The sequence below is a fragment of the Oryctolagus cuniculus genome, chromosome 1 (genome assembly GCF_964237555.1).
Source record: "Oryctolagus cuniculus chromosome 1, mOryCun1.1, whole genome shotgun sequence".
NCBI classification, from domain to species: Eukaryota; Metazoa; Chordata; class Mammalia; order Lagomorpha; family Leporidae; genus Oryctolagus; species Oryctolagus cuniculus.
Genome location: NC_091432.1, coordinates 8,055,915 through 8,083,801, shown reverse-complemented (window position 1 = coordinate 8,083,801; position 27,887 = coordinate 8,055,915). Strand labels below are relative to the sequence as shown.

At 38.9% G+C, this 27,887-nt stretch overlaps 1 protein-coding gene and 1 pseudogene across 1 annotated transcript; both read right to left on the bottom strand.

Annotated features, from left to right (window-relative positions):
• On the bottom strand, window positions 1–27,887 carry LOC100345029 (steroid transmembrane transporter SLC22A24-like). Its single transcript, XM_002720990.5, has 10 exons — window positions 26,985–27,887; window positions 22,134–22,237; window positions 20,068–20,222; window positions 19,801–19,969; window positions 13,726–13,849; window positions 7,672–7,787; window positions 4,371–4,585; window positions 2,892–3,000; window positions 2,246–2,449; window positions 1–1,350 (listed from the first exon to the last, which is right to left on the bottom strand). Exons 1-10 carry the CDS (start codon window positions 27,384–27,386, stop codon window positions 1,290–1,292), a joined length of 1,659 nt encoding a protein of 552 aa, XP_002721036.2. The 5' UTR covers window positions 27,387–27,887; the 3' UTR covers window positions 1–1,289.
• LOC138847617 (dual specificity protein kinase TTK pseudogene) lies at window positions 24,766–25,972 on the bottom strand (annotated as a pseudogene).

The following is a 27,887-nucleotide window of genomic DNA, read 5'->3' as shown; positions in this document are numbered from 1 at the left end:
GTAGAATTTTATTCATATTGATAAATATCAAATACATAAACACATATATTTTGAAGTAATTTGTCAGTTGAGTCTTAACTGACATTTATAATAATTAAAATGATTCATGTTTGTTTAAAATATAAAATGAAAATGAATGCAAAAAATTATAATGAAGAGGATTCTGTTGCTGTCATTTTTCTAAATTTATTTCTAAAAGGCTTATTACATAATTTTTAAATTAAGAACTGACTTTTGGTGCAGGGTGTCAGGTGTTATTTGTACATGCATGAGCATAGGTCTGGAATTATCAAGACTTGTGGTTGGATTTTCTATTGCTGTTCTCATGACTGTAGTTTCTTAAAGTCCAGCGTTCATCATATTTGAGCCTCTTTGTCATCCCATGTACCTTCTGTTTTCAGATTTAATTTTTGAATTCACAGATGAAATTGTGTGCATTTACTATGTAAAACATGACTTCTGAAATATATATGCATTGCAGAATGGTTAAATCTAGCTTTTTAACATATGCATATCACTTAGTCATCATTTTTATAGTGATAACATCACCCACTATCTTAGCAGTTTTCAAGAGTACAATATGTTATCAACTACTGTCACCAGGTGTACAATAGCTTTCTTGAATTTTCTCATCCTACATAGCTGTAATTTTATATTCGTTGACCCATATCTCCCAAACACTCCCCTCACTCATCGGCTTCAGGAAACTACCATCCCCTATTTCTATGAAATCAAATTATTATGGCTCCTATATATGAATGGGATCATGCAGTATTTGTCTTTCTATAGTTGGCTTATTTCACTTAACATAATGTCCTCCAGGTCCATCCATGTGGTTGCAAAGATATGAACTTCTTCTAACAGATGAATAATAGTCCCTGTGTATCTATACTATCTTTTATCTATCCATTTATTTGCTGGCCATTTAGTTGATCCCATTAGAGGGCAGATATCAATCAGCATAGTGATTTCATTTCCTTTTAAAATATACTCAGAAGTCAGATGTCTAGATCACATGAAAATTCCATTTTTTTTCTAAATCATCTTGTCTGTTATTTACAGAAGAATTTGGAACTACTCTCAACTACTCAAAACAAACAAATGCTCGCTGGAATTACTTAAACTTACAAATCACAAATTATTTGGAGAAAATTGATATATTTAGTGCCACAATTGTAAAAGGCATCCATTTGTCCACTGCATTGTGGTGGGTTTTATAGGTATACAGGAACAACCTTGATTTTTTTCCTTCTTATATTTTGTGCTTCAGGTCCACTCTTGGGAATTCCTTAAAATTGTGTTACTTTCATGCAAATATCTTCCTGCTTTACTCTTCTTAATTTTTTTGTGCTGGGAAGAAGAAATCCAAACAAAAACAAAATGAGCAAACAGAAGTTGTAGAATATCTGTACATATCCTGCATGCTGGAGGACAAGCTGATCATCTGCCTCCAGGTGTATAATTCTAGACCCTTTATTTATTGACATATTTATGCTGGAAAAGGTCCTGATACCTCAAAATACCTGAGAAGGCAGTGTTGAATATTTTAACTCTCACTGTTGTCTTGGTAGACATTTGATCAATGACATCATGGAACAAAAATCAAAGGGACAATGGAAGATTTTACAGGTACTTTCACTTTTTTTCCTTATTTCAAATTATTTTACTAAATTGCTTCTCTTCAAAGTTTCTTTGCCTCTGGTAGTGAATTTGACTAAACCTCTTAGGTATCCCAGCAGACTTAGCTCCTTTAAACATACTGTCAACTCTGCAAGGAAGCTTGTTCCATACATCTTCCTAACCAAAGTAATAAACAGGTTTGTATCCATAAGGCAAACTCATTTTGTTTCCCACATTATATCAAGTGCTCCTTGAGCTTATGGATGGTAAAATTGGTGTGTTGAAAATGAAACATTTGAGTCTTGGTGGATTTATGAGAAAATGTCAGGAGTGTGCATTTCCCATAAGGGTAAAGAGTATGAATCCTTTATATTGGGGATCCTTTTGGTCTTTTCTCCACTAAACCTACTTGTGTGAGATGATATGTGTGATCTAGAGAGCCTTGCAAGGAGTCTGACACCTCTGTGGGTTGGGGTGAGGCTGCTACTGAACTAAAGGACATGGAGACAAATAGCTCAGGTCTGAGCCTACATGGGCCAAAATCTCCAAAAGGTCATTTTTCTTCATGACAGAGCTGTTAACTCAGCAACTCCTCACTCAGATGACAGTTACAGGATTTACTCACGCATTTTCCACATCCTGAATGGTGTTAGGAAGAGGCTGATTCTTGGTTTCCGGAAGGCAGAAAACAATCAGGCCACAAAGGATGGGGAAGACTCCATACATGATCCAGGGCAGGTGGGGAGAATACACCACTAAGGTCATCAGGAGGGGGGCCAGCACTGACCCAACTCTACCAAACATATTATTGACTCCAGATAGTGTTGACCTTTGAGTACAAATGACAATGCAAACAACAATGAAAAACATGTGGTTAAGTAACACAAGTTCTCATTTATCATCTTCATTTAATTTTGGGAGACACTGCAACAAAGTTATTAAACACATGAGCTTGGCAACATTTACTGCTATGGATTTCTGTTTGATAGTATAATGCTAGTAATTGCTTGAAATCTCAATGTCTTCACTATTAAACTAGGGATGATTGCAGTGCCATTCTTGGAGAGTGGTTCTTGAGATAACACATTATAGGACTTGTCACACGGTCAAGTATAACTTAGCTTTAATAACTGGTTATTGATTGCTATTAATTTGTGTTAGAATTTAGTCCTCTGACATCTAAATAGTCTCAGTTTTATTCCCATGACAAATGTCAATTAGTCCACAGAATACCTGTTTTGAAAACAGAGATGTTCTTTTAGTTCTTGTACCTGAACATGGTTGGGATGAGTTCTATATGGTGGACAGAAAACGCAGTGGTGGCAGCAGAAGCAGCACCAAGTCCCAGAGTTGCTAATACCGCACGTAGAGTCTGCATTTCTGGAGACAAGACAACCAGTGAGAATCATGAAAGAGTGGGTGAGGAAATCAGTCAACTTCCAAATAACTGTGAGAAGATTCTACTGGGGGATGTCGGGGGATTTCAGATCTGAAACATAAGGTGTGCAGCCTGCAAGCTCCTGAAGATCAAGGTAAACAAATGAACTTGGACTGCAGGATGTCATGTCTTAAACAGTCAATGAAAAGATCTCAATCAGTTGCTTCAACTCTTCCTGCATTTTTGAATAATTGTATTTATTGTGTTACTTTTTCTGCATTTTCTGAAAAGCACAGAGCTATAATCAGATAAATGAGAAGTTAATGACTCATGTCTGGAACATTTAGAGTTAAGTGTGTGGGAACACTTTTTGATGTGGGACAAGTATGCCACCAATACAGTAACAAACAGATTGAGTATATTTGGGGGTGGACAGTGTGAAGAGTCCCAGACTCTAGATTAATAATTCAGAATTGCATTAGTAATTCTATTTAGAAATAAGCTATGTCATCTTGAGAAAACAATACAATTCAAAAATACACTTAGGAAATTCTATGAAAATAATCTAAATAGTACTTGAAATGATAGAGAGGGCAGTCCTACACGTCAGCAAACTTGTACCAGGAGGAGTGTACCACACCAGTCTGAGATCATGAAAAGTATGTTCCTACTCTGGGAACACGGATAAAGATCCCATAAACATTACATAATGTCATTCAATTGTAAAATTGATTCTATGAGAATCTGGGCAAGTCTGTTCATGTCTTCCTTGCTTAGAGACAGATTCCAAAACAGGCTAAAAGATAGAACATGATCAGACTCTCGCTTTGTTGCTATGAACACTTCGCTGACTGGACCAGGGATTTTTATTTCACAATAGCCACAAGCTTCTCCTAAAAGGGTTGCACTTGCAGTGACTCAAATGCCAGTCTCAAAAAAGTGAATATGAAAAGGTGAGACAGAGGACAAATCAGGAAGGCAGAGGAAGTGAGAGGACTGTGTGCCCATCTGGATATAACCACAACTGCAAGGCTTACCCTCTCCAAGAGCGTTTTAGTGTGATTAGCCCTAGGTGTGTACCATAACCACTGGAGAACCGGTCCTGTGTAGTGGGAACTGCTGTCCAGGCTCATCCTGTGTGTCATGAAGACACCTGTGTTTCAGAACCACCCCTTGCTGATACTGGCTCGGTGGGAGCCTAAACCCTGCTAACAACTTCTTATCAGAGTCAGTTTCAAGCCATCTTATGAATTTCAGGCCACCTTTCAGCTTTCAATGTCAACGGCACTTTTTGGCATCAGGCATGTAAGTCTTATGTAATTCCCAAGGACTGAGAGAAACCATTTCATCCCCCCAAATTCCTGCCTCTTACCTCTGGGCAAAAAGGTGTTGACCACAATGAATAGTCCCACCAGGAACAAAAACAGGGACTGACTGATGCGACGACCCGTGTGTTTCATCATCAAATAAGCAGAATATCTGGATATGAATGTGACAGCTCCAAAGATGACCTGGAACATGAAGATATTGCTCCCCAGCTCCTGCAGGTTGAGTATCAGGCCCATCAATGGCACAGTGGCTCCCAGTCTGAATAAAGGAGTAAGAACACATTTAACAAAGTTTAGAGCCTAAGAAATGTTGCTTACAATTTTGAAGGCAAATCTTATCATTAATGACCCTATTGGCCCCAGCAGATGTGGTCACTGCTTTATAGTGTATTTCTTCTTAAGGCAATGATCTAAACATGAACTATGGTAGAACATGAAGTCAAATGTGCTCTTTGTTACAGTTTTTACTAAGAGGTAAAAGCAGTTTCAAATATATACATACTCCAGTATGAAACCTCAAATGGAGGTTCTTAAGACTTGAACAAGGAGAGGGTGGAATGCTGGAAATTAGGAAAATAGTGGTTTTCCACTTTATGTTCAACATCCTATGGGATTATCTTCTGTGTTCCTCAGTGTGGAGTCCTTCTTCACCTTAATCCTAGTGAGGGAGACTAGAAGAACAGTTACAGTGAAGAGCTCTCCATAGGTTTCCTGGATTGAAGGGCACAGTGGCCAGTTTTAAGCAATACAACAATTAGAACCAATGTACTATTAGCCTAAAGCATCAGAATTTAGATAAGCAGAGTGGCAGCTATGTGTCCTTCCAGTAATATATATGCAGGATATATGGATTTGTTCACAGGCTAGTAAAGGTTTTAGAAGAGACCTGTCCTGAAGTCATTTTAGTGGAAAAAAGAATGGAGAAAAAAGGGCCAAGTGATCTATTTGGCCAAATTTGTGGGGCCTGAAATGTATTTGTAGAGTCCAGAGGAAAATGGATCTCTTACATCACAAGAAATGGAGTGAAAGACTAACAGCATTTGGAGGCTTCTACACAATCTACACACAAGCGCCCAGGGAAGATGTTCCACTTTCATCATCTACTACGCCCAGCTTCCAGCATTTAACAGTGTTCAGTCCTTTCCTCCCCATTCGGTCTTCTCATTTTCCTGACTCTGAATATGTGGTATTGAGACACCTGCCTTTAGGTTAGAGAGGTGGAGAGATATCACAACATGTTGAAATAGAATAGTCAATAATGTCGTCTTCCTGCGGCCTGATCAACCCCATGTCTTCCAAGGCTGTCCCAGATCAGAGAAACAGAGATGCTCTAGTTCTGAATGAAGATCTGAACTTTCATGTGCATGGCTGAAATAATTCATTGATAAGATGAGGCCTTTCTTGGGAATGAACAAACTGGACTTTTTTTATTACTGGCAAGGAGAGTAGATATTAGGGTGCTTGTTAGAGATTTTATTCAGGAAGAGAGAAACAACCAGAAAAGAGATTTGACAGAAGGGTGAGGATTATGTTTTTCTTTTTTATGTTTGAACTCTTTGTGTTCAGATTATGCAATATGAATTTTTAAAATTTTAGTTAAGGTATACAAATTTTATATGTACAGATTTAGGAACACAGTGATACTTTAATTGCCTAAGCAATTAAAAGGAGAAAGGATGGTATTTTCATTGGGTGGTGAGTCAACTGTCAATCCATCAGGAAAGAATGAACTTTGATCCCTATCTTAGATCCTACACAAAAATTACTTTCAGATGAGTAAAAGGTAAAAATGTGAATGGTGAAACAAGTTTTGAGAAGAGAACATCTGTAAACTTGGGATAGCAAAGATTACTTAAGCAGGATACCAGAAACATTAGCAATAAAAGAAAGCTTTAAAAAATAATAATAATAAATAAAACTTCATGAATATTGTGAAATTTAGCTTATCAAAACACACCCTTTAAGAGAGTGGAAAGGTAATTCCCAGATTGTGAAAAGGCATTTAGAATATATTTCTAAAAAGATATAAATAAGAAAAAATTGACAGCATAATAAAAATGGACAATTGTAAGGCAACATAAGCACTTCTTCACTACCAGTTATCAGGAAAATGACATTTAAAATCACATTATGACACAATATACAGCCACTAGAATAACTAAATATTATTTTATTTCAGAATAATTAGTATTGGCAATGACATGGAACAACCAAAACTTCTGTAACTGCTGTTGGCATGTACATTTGTACACTCATTTTGGAATACTATTTGGTAGCTTACTATGGCCAAATACACACACATATCCCTAAAGCCCAGGAATTTATAATATCCCACAAGTAGGAAAAGTTAAAAATTAAAAAGTCATATATTGAAGAAGGGAAAATAATTATGATCTATTAATACAAAATTGCCAGTAATAAAAACCCTAAATAATTGCTATGCAAAGCAAAATGTATGAGTTTCACATATATAAAGCTATGCATGTAGTATGATTCCATTTATAGGATATTCAAGAGCAGATAAAAGTAATCTGGGTGATAAAGAATAGCTGGTGCTTTTAGACAATTATTAATTGGGGGAAAATGGAGACCTGACAGACGGTACAGCAGTGTTGAAAATGTGCTTGTCTGCAAGGCAGCTACATAGGTTATAAATGATTTAAAACTGATGTAGATGAACACTTAAGATTTGTGTTTCCCTGTGCTTAACTTTTCCTTCACAAAAAGTTAACATAAGTAAAAGTATATTTTATGCTAAAGCTTCTCATAATCCTACTCTCGAGTGATACACTTTGTGCTGGGGTAATCTTAGACTGTTAGGCTATTCAGAAATGTGGCATTTTAAGAGTGTCAATTGTTAAATCAACAATAGGAGTCACTGTGCACTTACACCCCACCTGGGATCTCTGTCCTTAATGTGTTGTACTATGCGAATTAATGGTACAACTAGTACTCAAACAGTACTTTATACTCTGTGTTTCTGTGTGGGTGAAAACTATTGAAATTTTTACTTAGTATATACTAAATTGATCTTCTCTATATAAAGATAATTGAAAATGAATTTTGATGTGAATGTGATGGGAGAGGGAGTAGGAGATGGGATGGTTGCGGGTGGGAGGGAGGTTATGGGGGGAAAAAGCTGCTATAATCGAAAAGTTGTACTTTGGAAATTTATATTTATTAAATAAAAGTTTAAAAAACTTTAAAAAAAGACAGTCCTTTTAATCATTTGTTTTTCTCTTATGTGTTCATCTGTCCTCAAGAAATGTTGCTGATGTCTTTGAAAGAAAAATTAATTTTCATCTCCAATTATTTTAAAGTTAAGCATCACCCAATGGAACTCACCTCACAAAGCCAAGGCAGCAGACTCTCAGGCACAATTTGGGTGCACGGAGCACCTGGAATGTTGATGGTTTGTTCTGGGCATTGTCCAGCTCCTCTTGCATGTTGGATCTCACAAACTTCAACAACAAAAGTAACAAGCATTTATCAGATGTCAATAATGCACAGTGGTAAGTCCAAGAAGATGAGAAATCATCATGTTCACTAAGCGCATGGACACTTCTGTCTAGGGAGGACCGTGGGTGCCACTCCCCCTCTTCACGGAGGAACGACACTAGACCCTGCGCTGTTCTTTTGTCTGCTCGGCCCTTCCCGGGTTTGCTGCTGGTTCTTCCCAGGTTGGCTGCCGATCCTTCCACCTCCGTGGAAGGGTGGTGCCCCCTGCCACTTTCCCCACTTCCGTGGGGGAGCGGCACACCGCCGGCCGGCTCTCTCAGGGGCTGCTCAAATGTTATCCGGATGTTCCTGGTGCATGTTGTCTCTCTCCTCCTTTATAGTCCTCTTCCACCAATCCCAACTCTGCTACCCACACGCCGAGCATGCTGCTCTCCTCCAATCAGGAGCAGCTCCTGCAGCTTGTCAAGTTGGTGAGAGGCAGCTGTGTAGAAGCTGTTTACTCCTCTCCCAGTGCCATATTGTGGGAGAGCAGATGCATAGAATAAGTCTTAATTCCAGTAACTTAGTCTAGTCCGAGTTGCTCCCCACACGTGGGCATTCACTAATCTATCTCACATTTGGAGAATGTACAAAAGGTGTAATGAGAAACAGGAACTCAGATGAGTTGTGTAGAAATAGAAGTCTAACTATAGAACTCATGAGGAGCCCAAAGCACTGGCAAATATTGATATTATAAAGGGAAAACAATGAAAAGGTATTGGTTTCCAGTTTCTTCTTTTAAAAAATTTTATGCTATTTATTTGAAAGACAGAGTTATAGAAAGAGGTAGAGACACAGAGAGAGGTCTTCTATCCGCTGGAAGATCGCCACAATGGCCAGAGCTGAGCCAATCCAAAATCAGGAGCTAGGAGCTTCTTCCATGTCTGCGACGTGGGTCAGGGGAACAAGGACTTGGGCTATCTTCTACTGCTTTCCTAGGCCATAGAAGAGAGCTGGATTGGAAGAGCAGCCAGGACTAGAACTGATGCCCAGATGGGATGCCAGCGCTTCAGACCAGGGCTTGAACCAACTGCATCAGAGTGCCGGCCCCTCTAGTTTCAATATTTCTGTCCTATCCACTGAACGTGAGAGGTTTGTTCCCTTTTTTATAGTAAGAGAGTCTTAGCCATAGAAAGGATCAAGGAAAAAGAAATACAACTTTCTATAAATAGGAAAGGAAGGAGATAAGTTTTTTGTCTGTATATTACCTGATTCTATAAAAAACCCTAAAGAATCCACCAAAAGTCTGTTAAATCTGATAAAAAAGATTCAGTAAAATTGCAGGATATAAAATTAATATACAAAAATCAATAGCAGTTGCGTACATCAATACGCTTGTAAAAAGAAATCAGAAAAGCAGTCCCACTCATAACAGATAAGAAAAAATAGCCAGAAATAAATTTAACTAAAAAGCTGTAAGATTTCTATAGTGAAAATGATAAAATATGTATGAGAAAAATTGAAGAAGACCCCAAAATTTGGAAAGACCTCCCAAGTTCATAGACTGGAAGAATAAATATTATTATTAAAATTTTCGTTCTACCTAACATGATTTATAAATTCAAAGTCATCCTCATCAAAATTCCAATGACATTCTTTTCATAACTGGAAAAAACAATCCTAAAGTTAATGTAGAAGCGCATAAGGCCCATAATAGCCAAAACAATTCTGAATAAAACAACAAAGCTGAAGGCATCACAATACCTGACCTCCAGATACAATGCATGGCTGTAGTAAAATGGAATAAACATGGACATAGAGATCCTGTACAGAATAGAGATTCTAGAAATGAATCCCTTTATCAACAGCCAACTAATTTTAGAAAATGCACCAAAAGCCACACAAGTGAATGGTTTCTACTTCATCATTTGTTTTTTATTTGTTTTTTTACAGACAGAGTTAGTCAGAGACAGAGAAAGGTCTTTCTTCTGTTGGTTCACCCCACAAATGGCCACTATGGTCAGCGCATTGCGGCCAGTGTGCTGTCCCAATCCAAAGCCAGGAGCCAGGTGTTTCCTCCTGGTCTCCCATGCAGGTGCAGGGCCCAAGCACTTGGGCCATCCTCCACTGCCTTCCCAGGCCACAAAAGAGAGCTGAATCGAAGAGGAGCAACCTGGACAGAAACCAGCACCCCAACCGGGACTAGAACCTGGGGTGCCGGCGCTGTAGGCAGAGGATTAGCCAAGTGAGCTGCTGAGCCGGCCTCTACTTCATCATTTGTTTCCAAGCAATCCTTTTCTAGGTATGATAGGCATGCTGCCTCCCCTCATGAATGCAGTGCAGAGTTAAAGGCAGAGGAAAGGGCAGGGGCTATGTGGCTGGAGTATGAGTATTGCCTAGTCCACAGCAATGAACAGAGAAAAACAGAATTTTCAAAGGAGTCAGTTATAGAGCTGCACAAATCTGGCTTAGAATCTTAGCCTTGACACTGTACTATAGAGACTACAAATACTGATAATAAGGGTACTTTAGTTTGTGGAATAAAGGAATTCAAAGGTTTTTTTGATATAAAAATTTGAAAACCATGCAGTTTTGCCATCACACACATTTCCTATGCACTTTTTGAAGACCTCCCATATACATGACTGTCAACATTTTTATACCCAAATAAACTTATTTTTCTGTCTACTTTCTATGAAATGTTTGAACTACCATCATGTATTTCCAAAAATGAAAAAGGAAGAAGGAAAGGATTTTGAATATTCATGTCTTATCACAAATGAATAATAAATATTTGAGGAGATAGGTAGACTTACCCTGATTTGAATAATACACAATTTATATAGGTATTAAAAACCTCCTGTGGTACTCCCTAAGTATGTAGAATTGTTACATATCAGTTTAAAAATGAAATTAAAACTTCTATTTTTGCAGGGATTAGCTAAAATTTACTCAAAGTCACATATGTCAACCTGAAATGTATATAACCTGTATGAAATTATGACCTTGCAAAACAATACTAGGCTATTGATACAACAATGAGAATTTAGAGCTAGATCATCCCATGAATATCTCATAGCTGTGTTCATGGAACATGCTTCTGTGATTAAACTCTTAAAAATTTCACTGAAAGTGAACAGGGATGGCTAGTGATGGGGAAGATGTGCTGACATGTATATAATCTAGAATTTTGAAAGTTTCAAAAAATAATAATTAGGAATTTGGGATCAGAATGCTATTGTAGGGACCACTAGTGCATTTAAGAAAGACAAGGCAAAACTGACGAGTGATTGACACCATTATAAAGTGAAATGTGAACTCCAGACAGTGCATATAAAGAGCAGCATACATAGAGACGCTCATCATCCACTGGTGGAGGGCAGAACAAGTGAAGAGAAAGTCTCAAGGTTTAACTTTAAGAATAGCTTAAGATAATATAGAAATCTGAACCTTGGATGGATTCCTTAGTCAATGCCGTGGCCCCAATTGAGAGAAAGCAGGACTCATTTTGGGATGGGTATGTCTGGGTTGAGGCATTAGATTCTTTTGAATCCTCACTCTCCCTTGTCCTTTTAAGCCTCATCCACTCATACCTACTAAAACTTAGTACTCCCACCTTGTTTCAAGACGATGATGCAGAATTTTATGCTGGTAAGAACACATATTCCTCCCCTGCTGTGTTCTATCACCATTTCCCTCCTACCAGACCAGTGACTACAGTAAAGAACAAAATATCTGCTTGGGGAAGTATTTTGCCTTTTGAGGTAGGAAAGGGGCTCAGATGCACAGAGCTGTAGTAGTAATTAGCACATGCTAGCGGTGGAATACATGCGGGAATAGATTCTGAGATCAAAGTGGGAGTGGATGTTTATTCTAGTGATTAAGGTGCTCGTGTCCCACATCAGTGGACGTGGGTTTGATTCCTGGTTCTGGCTTCTCATCCTGAATCCTGCTCTTTCTGGTAAAGCTGATCCTGGAGGGTAATGATGATTGCTTATGTGATTGGGTTCCTGCCACCCACATGATAGACCTGGATTTGAATTCCTGAGTCCCGGTTTCATGCCCAGCCCAGCCTTGGCTATTGCAGGCATTTGGGGAATGATCAAGTAGAGAGAAACTATCTTTCATTGCTCCCTCCAACCCTTCCTCTCTTTCACAAAAATAAACATAAAAATGTCACTTAAGAATAAGGTGGACATAGTGTAAATTCAGATAAAACAGACTTTTTTTCATGTGAAAACTGAAGTGAGCAGCTTTGAATCATAATCCTTAATACCACCTTCTGGAATTAAAACTTCTGTGTAATCCCTTCTTCTCAAGTGTGGGTCGCTTCTATTAAATAGAATGTAGCAAAAGTGATGCAATGCTACTTCCATGGGCAGACTATAAAAGATCGTGACATCTGTTGTTCTAGGTTAGTAGTTAGTCCATGCTTGTATCTACTTCATTAGATGTGCTGAGGACATTGACAAAGGTGCCATCAATAGAGAACTACATTTAAGTGATCCATCATCACTTGAACCTCATTTTCATGTTCAGATTATACTCTTTGGGGGCCGGCATTGTGATGTAAGTGCTAAAGCCACTGTCTGTGACACTAGCATCCCATATGGGTACCAGATTGTGTCCTGGCTGCTCCACTTCTGATCTGACTCTCTGCTAATGGCCTGGGAAAAAAAAAAACAGAGAAAGATGGCCCAAGTTCTTGGGTTCCTGCCAAACACGTGTGAGACCTAGAAGAAGCTCTGCGTGCAGCCCTGGCCATTGTGGTCATCTGGGGAATGAACCAGCAAATGAAAGTGCTCTTTCTGTGTAGCTCTGAATTTCAAATAATTAAATAATTTTTTTTACAAAAGATTACAGCCTTTAAATTTAAGCTATAATGAATTAAGGCTTTGGGGGATATTTGCGTGCAACAATTTACCTAACAAGTCAGAGAAACACAGTCATTAGACCCAGAAGATAGTAACTTTGTGTTTTTCTTTATTAACATATTATTCTACAAAGCATTTTGTTTCTTTCATGGTTTATATGGTACCAGTTATCTGTTGTGCGGCTATCAACTAGTTTGTGTTATGCCTGCAATGCCTTTCTTTTACATTTTTATCAGTTAATTCCTACTCTTTTCCTGGCCTATTGAGGACACAGTGGATACTACTTTGTGTTCTCTCAAAAAATGCTGTTTACATAACCTTGTCATAACAGCTATTCTATATAATAGTGTCTTAATTTTGGTGCCCATAGTAAAATGTAAGTTACTTTCTGGCAGCAACTCTGATTTACTCACTTAGTAATACCTGTTACCATGCTGGTACACTGTAGGTACATTTGTATTTTTATAGTAATGAGTGAGACAGTGCTTGAATGGGTCACATCAGGATCTGGTCTTGAGTAGTGAGAAAAGAAATTTGAAAAAAGGGAAAGCCTGTTCAGATACTTTTTTGTACAGATACAATCCCTCTAGTGAGGAGAATATAAATGCTATCATCCATCCTACTGCCATACTTATATTGCGTTGATCAGCAAGTGGCTTACATATGATGCATAATAATACTTAATTACTGAAGAAATGCATAAGTCAAAATCATATTTTAATGTCATTTTCTGCAAGGACAATTATCTTGTCTTTTATTGGCTTTCTTATTACCCTAACAGGGACCATGAGCTAGTGAAATAGAGATATCAAAGGTGTTTTAATTATTTTCTCTTACATGTTCAAAGTAATGTTAATAAGGAATTTATTCAAACTATTATGTATAATTTGTCAATGAGTTAAAATATCTATGTTCAAATTAATGTCCCTTCCCTGCAATGACAAATCAATGGGGAATCAAGAGAGAGATGTTATCACCCACTCACAGAATTCTAACTCTGGGCTTGCAGTCTTTCCAGGAACCCAACTGAGGAGGTTGTGAGGTCATGGCATTTTATCCCAGTCACCAGCTCCCCATCCCAAATCACCTCAACAGTCAGGATCTCTCCAGCACTCTCTTTTCCATTGATGCGTGCAACCCTTCTAAGTGCCTTGGTGCCCTCCTCCAGCCGGTTGGTGGTAACCAGCCACAGAGCAGACTCCACCAGCCTCCTGATAAAAGAACAAAGAATCAGTTAACATTCAATGGCTTAACTGTCACTTAAGGTTCTTTTCCCTCCCATATAATTCTAACATTATAAATTCTAGTAGGGTAACTTCTAATCACATGTGCCTCCTCCACTGGAATGGTCTTCCTAATGGGTGAGATGGATCTGACCATCAGCAAGTGTTTAAGTAATCGTAGAAAACAGTGAGTAGTGAACAATGATACAAACCATCCATACAAGTTTCAAGTTTTTGTTATTAACATAAAATCTACAAATCACAAAATTCCAGATTTAGTAGCTTAAAATTAATCACATGGTTTTACAAATAGTATCACTCCCTAACTCCCAAAAATTCTCATCACCTCCTGAAAAACAATCCCCTACAAGTTAACATTCATTCCCCATTCTTCTTCTGCCACCCCTGGGGATCCCGAGCTACTTTCTATCTTTATAGATTTGCCTATCAAAGGTACTTCATATGAATGGAATAACCCAACATGTGACTTTTTTGTCATTCTATGATGTCAGCATCACCCTGATATCAAAGCCAGATGAACACACTATAAGAAAACTATAGTCTGATATCCTTTATGAAACCTGATGAAACAATCATCAACAAAAAATTAGAGGAATGAATTCAACAGTAAATTGAAAGGATTATGCATGAAGACTAAGTGGGATTTGTCCTGGAGAGCAAGTATGGTTCAATATACAAAAATTGATCAGTGTAATACACCTGACTAAAAGTATACAGAGAGGAAAATTCACATGATCTTTTCAACTATGAGAAAAAGAATTTGACAAATTTCAACACCCTTCCATGACAAAAACACTAAAAACAACAAGGACTACTAGAAGAAAACCACCTCAAGAGAGTAAATTTTATAATCATATTTCTATTCTGTTACTTTTTATATAATGTCTTTTTTTTCTTGCCAATAACATGATGTTTTGGTTACTTAGAACCACAGTATGTCTTGACATCTGGTATTGTGATGCATCCAGTTGTGTTATTTTTCAAGATTGCTTTGGCTATTTGGAGTCTTCTGTGTTTCCATATGAATTCTAGGATTATTTTTTCTAATTCTGTTAAGAATGACATTGGTATTTCATGGGGATTGCACTGCATCTAAAAGCAATTTTGAATAGTATATACATTTTGATAATGTTAATTCTTCTAATCCATCAACATAGGTGTCTTCCTGTTTCTTGGTGTATTCTTAAATTTCTTTCATTCATGTTGGGCAATTTTCACTGTAGAGGTCTTTTACATCCTTGGTTAAGTTTATCCCAAGGTATTTAATTGTTTTATAGTTATTGTTAATGAGATTGCTCTGACAGGTTCTTTCTTAGTGAAACCACTGTTGAGTATAAAAATGCTGATTTTTGTATGTTGATTTTGTACCCTGCAACTTTGCTGAATTCACTCATCAATTTTAATAAGACCTTGGGTTTATTTTTTTGATTCTTTATATACGAAATCGTATCATTTACTAATGAGAATAATTTTACTTTCTTCTTTACTATTTGTATGCCTAGTATTTTTTTTTTCTCTTGCCTAGTTTTTGGCTAAATATCCCAGTACTCTATTGAACAGGATTAGCAAAAATGGAAATCCTTGTCTTGTTCCAGGTATTAGTGGAAATGCTTCCAGCTTCTCCCAATTCAAAATTATGCTGGCTGTGGGCTTAATAAATGTAGTCTGTTCTTTGTTGAGGTATGTTCCTTCTAAACCTAATTTGTTTAAGGCTTTTTTTCTTAACATGAAAGGATGTTGTATTTTATCCAATACTCTCTCTGCATTTATTGAGGTAACATGATTTTTGTTCTTCTTTCTGTTGATATGATACAGTATATTTATTGAATTGAATATGTCAAAGCATTCCTGCATTGTTGGGATAGAGTGAATGATCTTTTTGATGTGTTGCTGTATTTGATCTGCTAGAGTTTTTAAAAGAATTTTTGCATCTATGTTCATCAGGAATATTGATCTGCAGGTTTCATTTTTGTTGTCTCCTCCTCTGGTTTTAGAATCAAGGTAATACTAAAGTTGATAACGAATTTGTAAGAGTGTCTCCTATCCTCCTTCAGATTTTTGGAATGATTTCAGAATTTCTTTAGTTCTTCCATGAGAGTTTTTAGAATGTTGTACTGAAACCATCTTGTCCTGGACATTTCCTTGTTGAGATCCCAGTTGTAACTGATTAAATCTCATCATTGGTTATTGGTCTGTTTTGGTTTTCTATATTTTCATGATTCAACTGTGTTTATGTTTCCAGACTTCCCATTTCTTCTAGGTTTTCCAAATTGTAGTCATGAGTTTTCATAACAGTTCCTAATGATTTTTTATATTTCTCTAGTATCATCTGTAATAAGGTTTTTCATCTCTGATTTTATTAAAATTAGTCCTTTTTTCTTAATTAGTCTTTTAAAAGACCCACTTTGGGGCTGGCCTTGTGACAAAACAGGTTAGGCCACTGCTTGCAATGCTGACATCCTATCTGCACTGGTTTGAAACCCAGCTGTTCCTCTTCTGCTCCAGCTCTCTGATAATGCCCCTGGGAAAGCAGTGGACGATGGCTCAAGTCCTTGGTCCCCTGCACCCACGTGGGAGACAGCCTCTGCTGTGCAGCCATCTGGGGAGTGAGCCAACAGATGGAAAATCTGTATCTGCCTCTTTGACTCTCTAACTCAGCCTTTCAAATAAATAAATAAATCTTTTTTAAAAATCCAACTTCTCAGCCGGCGCCGCGGCTCAATAGGCTAATCCTCCACCTGTGGCGCCAGCACCCCAGGTTCTGGTCCCGGTCGGGGTGCCGGATTCTGTTCCGGTTGCTCCTCTTCCAGTCCAGCCCTCTGCTGTGGCCTGGGAGTGCAGTGGAGGATGGCCCAGGTCCTTGGGCCCTGCCCACATGGGAGACCAGGAGAAGCACCTGGCTCCTGGCTTCGGATCAGTGTGGTACACCAGCCGCAGCATGCCGGCCACAACGGCCATTTGGGGGGTGAACCAATGGAAAAGGAAGACCTTTCTCTGTCTCTCTCTCTCTCTCACTGTTCACTCTGCCTGTCAAAAAAAATCCAACTTCTCATTTCATTAATATTTCTTTATCTTTTCTAATTATTCTCTAATCAGTATTATTTATTTCCTTCTACTTATTTTGGAGTTGATTTTCTAGGCCCTTGAAATTCATTGTTAGGTTATTTAAAATTTTTCTACACACCACCAGTGATCCAAGTACTTCCCACTGACCCATCTGCTATCTGCCACAATTGGATGAGGTCTCCATCCTTGGTTCCATCCATCACTAACATTAAGACATCAGAGTTTAAACATCTACATGAGTTTTGAGGAGACAAGTCTTACTTAACTCATGCTACCTTCTTTGTGCTCCTTTATTTTTTTTCTTTTTGTTGACAGGATTATTTCCAAAGTCCTGTCTTTAAATTCAGAATACCCACCCTTTGTCTGAAATTATATGTTTCTTCTTCTTGATGCATTCTATTGTTGAGCCTCTCACTGTATTTTTAATTTAATTTACCAAGTTCTTTAGCTCCAAGAATCCTCCTGGGTTCCTTTGTTGGTTAATTACCCATTTATCATAGATATCATGTATTCTCTTCCTAATTTTGTTCAATTGTATGACTATATTCTTTTCTATTTTATTGACTTTCCTTAAAGCCATTACTTCGAATTCATTTTCAGGCAATCATCAATCCACTTTGCTTTGTGATCTATTGATGGTTGTCATGCTCCTTTCAAGGCATCCACGTTACCTTGTTATTTCATGCTTCTTGTGTCCCTGTGTTCATTATATGCTTCACTGACCCATTGCTTTTATTCTCAATTTTTAGGGAAATTTTCATAATAAAAGACTTTCTCCTGGTGCTGTATACTAGGGTATTGGTTGAGTAGGCTTCACTTGCTTTGGTTCTGGTATTTGATATAGCATCTGTGTTGCTCATTTGGCTGGAATCAATTTTGACAATGTCTGTCACTGTCTTAGTGACCTGTGCTGCTGGAATTATATGACCACCTAGGGTGTGGCTGTCTTGGTTGGGGTGGGTTAACTAGTCACTCTGGTCACAGTATGTCTGGCTCCAGGTGCTGTGTGCCAGTCAATTTCCATGGTTTGTATAGGATTTGGCCACTTCTGTCAGTCAATTCAGGTGTCATGTGGCTGGCGTGGCAGCAGAGGAGGGGCAGGATCAGTTCCCACATGCCTACTGGGCATGGAGGCTGCACAGGTGGGTACACCACAATATGGCACCTGGTTATGGGGAAAACTGCTTGACAGATTTGAAAGCCGCATGGGAACTGAGTTTTACCAGGGGGCCCAGATAGGATGCTCACCGGTGTCCTAAGGCTGTATGGCTGGCTTTTCAGAGCTTCTGGAATGACCTGCTCAGGGGCACTGCCCAGCTGCTTGTTGGATACTTGGGTGGGTACACTCATGATTCCCAGGGCCTCAGTGGGCCAAACTGTTTAGCTGCTTTCCACATTCACTGCTGTGTAAGAGGTGCTGCTCTGATGTTTCCTGATGTCTTGAGTGAATGGCTGGGGCCAACAGTCAGAGAACAGGCTGTCGGGCTGCTTTTTTGGGTTTGAAGGAGGATGGATAGGGCTGCCTGACAGTTATACAGTGGCCTCTGTGGGCTTAGCTAGTCAGAGAAGGTTGCCCAGTACTTCCTGGGACACTACGAGGGTGGCAGGGATACTCTGGTAGTTTGTATGGCTGGGTTGGATGAATATCTTGGGGCAGATCTTGATTGCTTTACAGAACCCTGAGTGTATAGGTTCTCAAGAAGGCACTGTGCAGCAAAAGCCTGAGTAGGGGAAGTTATAACATGTGCTAGGCTCTTTCTCTGGGTTAATAGAGACACGGGGTAAGCCTTAAGCTCTGCAAAATGTGTTCTGGCACTGTGAGGACTGCAGGCGTATCCAGCAGCAAATGCTTCATATCTCTGTGGCAGGAGTAGGACTCCAGCTTATCCATTCTCTACTAAACAACGTTCCCTTTGGTTTAGGGCTAATCTTGCCAGTAGGTACGATGAACACTATGTGCTTAGTTCCCTTTTTCTCCAAGGCCCTTATGTATCTCAGTGCTCCATAACATCTCCACCACATCCCCACGGCTCTCCAGAACCTTGCCTCAGATACTCCAGTGAAATAACTTTTTTTTTACTACTCTGGGCAGTTTTAAGTCAGGTCAAATACAATGGGTTCTTAGGCAAATCAACAGATTGTTGAAATAATGACAGCTCTTTATGGATGAGGCTATGAAACAACTCAATTCTTCTCCCTCTAATACCAAGAATATAAGTCATTTTTCCTTCAAGAGTATAACACACCTGTAGAGTAGGGAGTGTAATGGGGTATGTTAAAACATCCTCAATCTCACTGTTTTTATGGGTACTTGAGTATTTTTCTTGACATAAAAATTCTTCGAGTTTACAGAGTTTTGAAAATGGTGGCTCTGACAACATTTTGCCAGTTTCATTTAGGCTCCAAGTGTTGGAGGTCCTATTTTGGAATTTCGCCTGAAGCCATCTCCATGTTAATTCTTAGTGCTAAAGAAAACATGCTATTCTTGTTTCAAATAGTTATGGGAATTGATTGTCCATTTCTTTCATGTACTCCCATTTACAAGAGCCAGCAAATAATCCCCATCATGCACTGCTTTCAAAAGTTCAATAAATAAGGTCTTTGTTTCAAGTCTAAGTGTATATTTTTTCTATTAAATTATTTCATAAATAATTCTGTCTTTAACCACAGTAATGACTACCATGAGGCAGCCTCCCAGGGGAAACATCACTCCTCTCCCTCTTTTACATCTCAAGTTGGACAGAAGGTGTGAATCAGAACCATGGCTCAGGATCATGTCAGGGACCAAACAGATCTTAAGTGTTGGGATTTTCCTCTCTTATCCCACCAGTCTCCCCTGTGGTTGTCCATACCTGGAGAGCAATGAGAGGACAAACAAAGGTATAGACACAGTCAGATGCAGTGTGTGCCAGTCTCGAATGGCAAAAGCTAATCCTCCCAGAAGCATCTGCCCAATACTGAATGAACAAAATGTTAGTGTTACTCCTATATGTTTTGATTTGGGCATGGTCCACTCTGTTACTGGAAGAAAACATATACACAATTACAAATTTAGACCAAAAAATCTCAAGTTGAATTCAAAGTATAGATCAAATGAGAGCCTCAAATTATTGACTTACTGAGAATTAAAGAGTTTGACATAATAATTCCAATAGAGGACCCAGCCAAGAAGCGTAGAGTGCAGAAGATGATGAAGGTGGGAGCAAAGATTGCACAGGTGTCAGCAATGGCCATCTGGAGGAGACACCACATGTATATCCCCTTCCGCCCATACCTAAGAAACAAATTATTTAGGAAGAAAAATAATACATGGAAAACTTGACAAAAGATGATACATGTTGAAATATAGGATAAACATTTAACACATGTAACATTCCACTGGGGACCTGATGGAATAAATAAATCAGAGCTATAACCCTCCCTGTCAGTTTGTCAATCTCTCAGCCAACCATAACTGGGAAGACTCCTGCTCCAGGGGAAACCATATACAAGTAAATGCAATATGCACAATTATCACAAATATCTGTCACAAAATATATACACTGAAGATAGAGGGCTAATATGTTGTGTCGAGCAGTAAAGAATGACATCAAGATATCTGTACTTTGGTCTCCACACTGAAAAGGTGAGGGCTTTCTTTAAATAACATACCCAATTAACCAGGCCCAGGTCAAAATACAACACTGCTCCTACAAAAGCAGCCCATCTGTACCCTGTCACAAAAGATATTTAGTAAACAACTTTTGAAATCAAATATTAATTTGTTAGCTTTTGATCTTCAGAAACATTGGAAATATGTAGTACGTAATCCTACATCATATAATGCTTCCTCTATTTTTTGCATGTGATAATTGCTTTTTATTGATGAATACAAATTTTACGAGAAGGTAGGCACTGTGCAGCAGTGAGTTAAGCTGCCATTTTGGATGCTTGCATTTATATGGGAGTGTGGTTCCAGTCCCCATCTACTCTGCTTCTGATCCAGCTTCTTACTAACGCATTCTGGGAGGCAGCTGGTGATGGCTCAAGTGTTTGGGCCACTGCCTCCACTTGGGAGAGCTGGCTGCAGTTCTGCAGTCCTGGGTTCAACTTAAGCCCATTGTTGGTTGTTGGAGGCATTTGGCAAGTAAACCAACAATGGAAGATTCATTCATATTCTCTCTCTCTTAATAAACAAACATTAAAAATAAATCCATATTATATGTCACATTTTTCTCATTCTACTGTTAATAAGGATAACCTGTACTTATATTCAAGAAATCTTATGCACGTTTCATTAAGTCATTTCATTCATTCACTTACTCATTCACTCATTCTACAGTTTGAATTGTAGTAGTACAAAGAACTGAGTCTGAAACCTGGGAACATGAACCACATATGTACACATGTAATACTTCACTGTGCTGATTTAAAGGTCGCAAGATTTAACTAAGACTCCTGGAAGGTCCTGAGCACCCGAGTCCTCTGAGTATTCTTGGGAGAGACATGCTTGAGGCATGGTTGACTGCCTCCTTCTGAAAGAGTCCTGCCAGGAAACAAGCCCCAAAACTCTCATACACAAGTGGTGTCGTCCTGAATTCAGGGTTCCAAAAATATCTACTGGGGCTATTTCACAAGGATCAGCTCTCAGGTTACAGGTGTAATATCTTACCATACCATCAGGGCCATTTTGCTTCACAACCAACAGATTTTGTAAGGATGACTACCTAGTGCACATGTGTACCCCTGCTGCAGGTATAAAATGATGACCCATCTTGAAGTGCCCATCGTGTATCTCACAGGGTCTTGCCAAGGTCAAGAACACCATTTCACAAATTTATGCTTTTGAACATGCAGGAAGCTTCTGCCTAAAATCCTCTTCTGCTTTTATTGAACTATCCCCACTCATACAACTCATATACAAGAAAATGCTTGTAAAATCACTCCTGAAGCTTGTTTGAATTGGATTTAGATGGCTTCCTATGCCTTCCTTCATACACACAATGAGCAGACTAATCACACCAAATTATCATCCCTAAGTCACATAGCAAATATTCATATTTGGTTGTAGTTCCGAGTTCAGAAATGGAAGTGAGTATGCAGTACAATATAAAGCACACAACATAAGCTCATCAAAGATTTCTGAAATAAATAAATGCATGCATCATGTGACCAACAGCCCAAAATAAAGTGAGATGACTCTTACCTGTCTGAGAGATAGCCAAATATCAGACTTCCCAGCAGCGACCCACTCATGAACAGGGTTTGAACCACTGATTTTTGTGACTGAGATTCACAGACGAGGTCCCACTGGGAGAAAACAGCACAGCAGAGTTTTAGGAGAGCTTCAGCCCTATGCTGGAACTCCTCCATATGATACACACGATCTCCTGCTATGGGGTCCAGCCTTCCTCTCCAACCTGGTCTACAAACACTCCCCTATGGTTGTCCACACTCTAGAAATACGGAAGTTATTTCAATCCTTCAAATGCAAGCCTCTTCCAATAGTCTGTAACCATGTGTCTACATGTCTTCATAAGTTTTCCACTGAGAGCATCAACTCCCTTTACTGCATTAAGGTCAACACATTCTTTGGGTACCACAATTAAAATCATATAAAATGTAATTGCAAGAAACTTCATGGGCTGGTGTTGTGGCGCAGCAGGCTAAGCAGCCACTTATGACACTGTCTTCCCTTATGGGCTGCAGTCATTGTCCCGCTGCTCCACTTCCAATCCAGCTCCCTGCTAAAGTGCTTGGGAAGGCAGCAGAGAATAGCCTAAATGTTTGAGCCCCTGCACCCAAGTGGGAGACCCAGGTGAAGTTCCTGGCTCCTGGCTTTGGTCTGGCCCAGCCCTGGCTGTTGCAGCCATTTGGGGAGTTAACCAGCAGATGAAGATCCCTGTCTCTGCCTCTTTCTCTATAACTCTGTCTATCAAATAAATAAATAAATTTTTTAAAAAAACTTCAGTTACCAAAATATAAACAATGGGAAAAATGTGTTTTTTTTTCTCTCCTAGGAAATCTTCACTGTGTCATTAATGTATCACTCAACAGCTTATATTTAATTACTAAATTAATCCATTTTTTGCTCTTAAAACTTTTAATTTTGCAATTGTTTTAAATGTTTTAAAAAAATTTTAGAACTATAGAAAGAGTTCCCATATAGAACATATGCAGCTTCCACTATTATTAAAATCCTACATATTTGTCACAATCCATAAACCACTGCCAATTTCTCCTATTATTTTTTAAATTCAAACTCCCTCTGTTCCTCTCATCTCTCCAAGCCTCTAGTAATCTACATTCTGTGTTCATACTGAGGTTTTTGTAGGCTGTCACAAAAGAGGGAGAGTGTGTAATATTTGTGCTTCAGTGTCTGCCATTCTTCACTTAGCATGTTTTCTCCATTTTGATGCTAATGGATTTTTTAAATGCCTGAAGAGAATTCTGTTTTGTGTAAATCACATTTCCTTTATCCATTCAGCTTATGATGGACATCTTGGTTGATACTCTGTTTCGGTTACTGTGAACAGCAATAACCATGGTGGAGCAGGTACATACAAATATGGACATTATCAGTGCCGTAAGTACTTAAAGAACTGTATATATTTAGGAACTCAAATCCTTTAGGATTTTTTCCTCCAAAATTAATTGGGCAACATCCATTCTCATGTCTTCTCTTAATCCAATTGTTTTTAATAAAGAACTGTGCTGCCATGCCAACAACATATATGCCTGAAAAAATAATTTTACAACTTCGAAATTTTAGTGTCATGATATGGATCTTTATTTACATAGTTCTTCAGAATATATTTCAGCTCTCTACCCACTATTCCAAGTGTGAAATACTATCAAATAGATTATACAGGTAAGCATACAACAGGAAAACAATTCTACAATTTAATGTATATAGTGGTGGTTATTTTTAGTTTTCTTTTGAGGACAATTCTACTACATTCTTTTGCTGATAACATTTCAGAATGAAGCTGTTTCCAAGACTTTATTTCCACCAATAATTAAGAGTATGTCTAATATATTTTACAGTGTTATATGACAATTTATGAATAGCACATCATCTTTTTTCAATTTTTTGAGAAGTTTTGGATGATGAAAAATCATGACTTTCACCACTACTACAGTGCTCATATATGTTCATAACATATGTTCATATATAGACAGGGCTATATATGAAAAGTGGAAGTTCTCTCTTCCCTTCAGAGAAAAGAACATCCTTCTTCAATGGCCCCTTTTTTCCACTGGGATCTCACAGAGATCCTTCACACAACAGTTTTTGGCACTATGCCTGAAATATTCTCATTGGATTTTCAGCCATATCCAAATGACTTTGGAACTTAGCTTTGACTTGGATTTCCCATTGTCTCTTGAGGAAGTCATATCTTTGGTTGCTTCTGGTGGCATATAATTAATTGTGCCAATATGAGAATCTTTAACAATACTTGTATCTGGTTGCATTTGGTTTGCAATTATGAAGTCAGTTAGCTTTAGCATTCACTATCAGGAATTTAGCGGTTTCAGATCACTGTGAAAAATGTCACGTTGATGGATTGTGTTTATTGCCTCCAACATATTTTCCAGTAATTCTTGAACTCCCATGGATTGTTGGATTTTTAAGCCAACTATTAACATCAATCTTTCCACATCCCACTACCAAGTAGATGTAATGATCTGTGATTTCATAATCATAAAGGTAGGTGATCTTATCACTGCATTGGTATAACTTATTCAGATAAGCTAGTCCTTTCCTGAAACTACCCACAGTTTGGTTACCTGCTTATTTGAAGTTTACATATTTTATGCCATGTATCTGTTTCTTTTCATTCAGTACCAGAAATAACTTATTTGAACCTCAACTGTGTAAATTTTTTAATATGGAATAAATTCTTCCTTTAAATGAAATGCATTCATTTTTTTGAAGAGGATGTTGAAACCTACAAATTTTGAAGTGGAATAGTGGATATTTACTGCTGCTGGGAAGAGGCAAGTGGGCTATAAGGTATTAACAGCTGACAAGCAGGTGCAAAGTCATTCTTTACAACTGGAGCTCTAAAACAGCTCATGTAATCATCCAGGTAGTGTAGCTCGGTGTTATTGCTTTGAAACGGAAAATACAAGTTGCTCAATAGTGCTATGTTTCTGCTCTGTATCAACCAGGGCTGGCTCTGGAACGTGCCACTGATATGAGAATGTGGCAGAACCCTTGACACACACATTCTTTCTCTTACATTGCCATTGCTTCTGGTTACTTTCTGGAATCTTTAGTTCTTGATACTCTTTAGTTAGAAGACTTGAGTCAGTGTTATTCTTCAGGGTTACTGACTCAGTAGTAAATTCATAACTCTTTTCATTTGATACCAAAGCTTCCTTAGAATGGATATTTTCGACAAAGTTTCTCAATTAAAATGAATCATTTCCACTTGACTTAAATCCATGCACAATCAAATCTCTGTATTCTGACCCAAAGATCTGTCTTTTTGTAAAGTTTAGCGCAACTGAAATATATGTCTTCAGATGATGATCTGGGCTATGTAGAAGTTTAACTAGGATTCTTCCAAAAGAGCAGTGTCTAGGACTCTTCCAAATGGACACCATCGTTTAGTTTTGTTAGTTTGTTCAAGGGATTCCGATGACCTATTTCTGCATCTTGTGGGGGCAAAGTCTATCATTCAAAAACTTGGCTTTAGTAGCTTGTCATCCAGTGTCACAGTTAATGTTCCTTTACTGTAAATGTCCAAGCGAGCTGCAGAATGATTTTTAGGCAGTTAATATTTTAGGTGCTGACAAAATTTTCTTATTCTTCTTTGAAAGCAGCTGTTTTTTCTAGAGGCTTAAATTTTGGATGGCAATTTCCAGCATTTCTGGTGGTACTGCTCTACTTTCTACAGCTTTGTGAAGTTTTTTTGTTTGTGTGTTTGTTTGTTTGTTTACTTTTCCTGAACTTGCCTTTGACAGTTCAAATGGTGCAAAAGGTATATGCACAAAAGTGAATTTCCTGTAGTTTGCTCTGGCCATTTGAAAGTACATGCAGGTTTCATATGCCTCTTGTATAGCTTTTTAATCTTTTTTTTGACAGGCAGAGTGGACAGTGAGAGAGAAAGACAGAGAGAAAGGTCTTCCTTCTACTGGTTCACCCCCGAAATGGCCACCATGGCTGACGCACCGCGCTGATCCAAAGCCAGGAACCAGGTGCCTCTCCTGGTCTCCCATGCGGTGCAGGGCCCAAGGACCTGGGCCATCCTCCACTGCACTCTGGGGCCACAGCAGAGAGCTGGAATGGAAGAGGAGCAACCAGGACAGAATCCGGCACCCCAACCAGGACTAGAACCCAAGGTGCCGGTGCCACAGGCGGATTAACCTAGTGAGCCATGGCGCCGGCCTCTTCTAAGCTTTAAGTCAGCAAATATCACTAGAATTCAGCCCAAGCAAAACTCCATTTTTGCCATATTTATTTGAAGGAAGTGCTTCAAATGGTTGATTTTCATTTCCAATCAATTAATTTAAAAGGGCAATATGTAGGGGGGCACTGTTCCCCTAGTTTGGCAAGGTCAACCAGTCCTCTGGATTGTTTGCCATCATCATAATTTGGTGGTCAGTTCCTGAGTTATCTGTAGTATCAGCTGGGACTTTTTTTAAAACTCAGATCATCAGTTAGGTCTGCATTTTTAAACTTATTTTTGTATCTCTTACTTGTTCATTATGGAATCAATTGTCAATTCTCTGCCACTTAAATGCTCAGCCTCCATTTCTGTATTGCCCAAAACCTCACCAACCACAGCTGAAAAATTGCAGGTTTCCCTAATAGATTAAGTTTTTAGGTAGATTGCTGGATAGTATGATCATTAAACTCAATATTAGCACACTTGACTCTTGTAGTACAGATGAAAAGCAATTGCTAACTACTGAATGAATGTAGAAAGGTCTGAACAGTACCATGTGGGATACAATGGATAACAGAAGTTCAAATACATGCTTCGTGTTAACTCCAAACACCTTCACTACTTCTTTATACGCAGAAGATTTAACTGAGGACTCTTACCTTAGTCACGATGGTGGAGGAGAAGGAGCTCTGATCGTACACCCAGCCATCCACACAGGGCTCTGTGTCTGACTCACTTACATTGGGGAAGGTCCTGTTCAGATGAAGGAGCTGCCACTGGGGATGGGTGAAGCGAAGGCACTTCTCTGGGCTCAGGTTTGAGTCCAGCGGGATGGAGACTCTCAGGAGGGCATCTTGGCTGAGGATGTCAGAGTCATTGCCAGAGGTGGTGTGGTTGTCCAGGAGGGGGACCCAGCAGCGATGCCCAGGGATGGCTGCAGTGAAGTTCTCCAACAGAATATGACAGTACGCTATCACATTGGCGACAAAAAAGAATGCAATCTGAAGGATCTGAAATCTCCCCAGACTTCCAGCTTGATCCAGGAGCACATCGAAGCCCATTGAGGCTGAGCAGGTTGTCTCCAAGGTGAAGCACAGTGACTATGGAGATAGGTTCAGAGGAAGAGAATGCTTCCTTTCACCACGTCCTCTAGTGCTGTGTTGTCTTGGCCCCACTTTCTCAATAGGCCTGGTCCCAGCACTGCAGAAGAGCAGAGACAGGAGTTTCCACAAGTTCTTTGATTTTAGGCAGCCAACAGGTTAAAAAATGTCACAGATGCAATTATTTGGCAATACGACTTCCTGCACAAAACACTTCTCTGCATGACGCTGACCCCTGAGCTTCAGGAGAGTTGGGTGGGCTTCACAGGGATGTAATCTCCATATGACCTAAAATAATCACGCTCAGTGGTTTGTCTTTGTTTTCAGAAAGGGGAGTTGGAGACCCACAAGGGGGTGCCTGATGATGTTCCTCTGGCAAGAACAGACCAGGGATTTTTCTAGGACCTGAAGTGGGAAAAAGTTAATGGAAAGATCCTTAGTTAAAATAAAGCAAAGTGGAAT

Bases quoted from the DNA above. Each gene is read 5' to 3' on its own strand.
- LOC100345029 (XM_002720990.5), bottom strand. From the start codon at position 27,386: ATGGGCTTCGATGTGCTCCTGGATCAAGCTGGAAGTCTGGGGAGATTT. The intron at 19,970-20,067 runs GTAAGTCAATAA...GTTTTCTTCCAG, and splicing joins GTCAAACTCTTTAATTCTCA to TAACAGAGTGGACCATGCCC. The intron at 13,850-19,800 runs GTATGGACAACC...TTCTTTTATCAG, and splicing joins GTCCTCTCATTGCTCTCCAG to GAGGCTGGTGGAGTCTGCTC.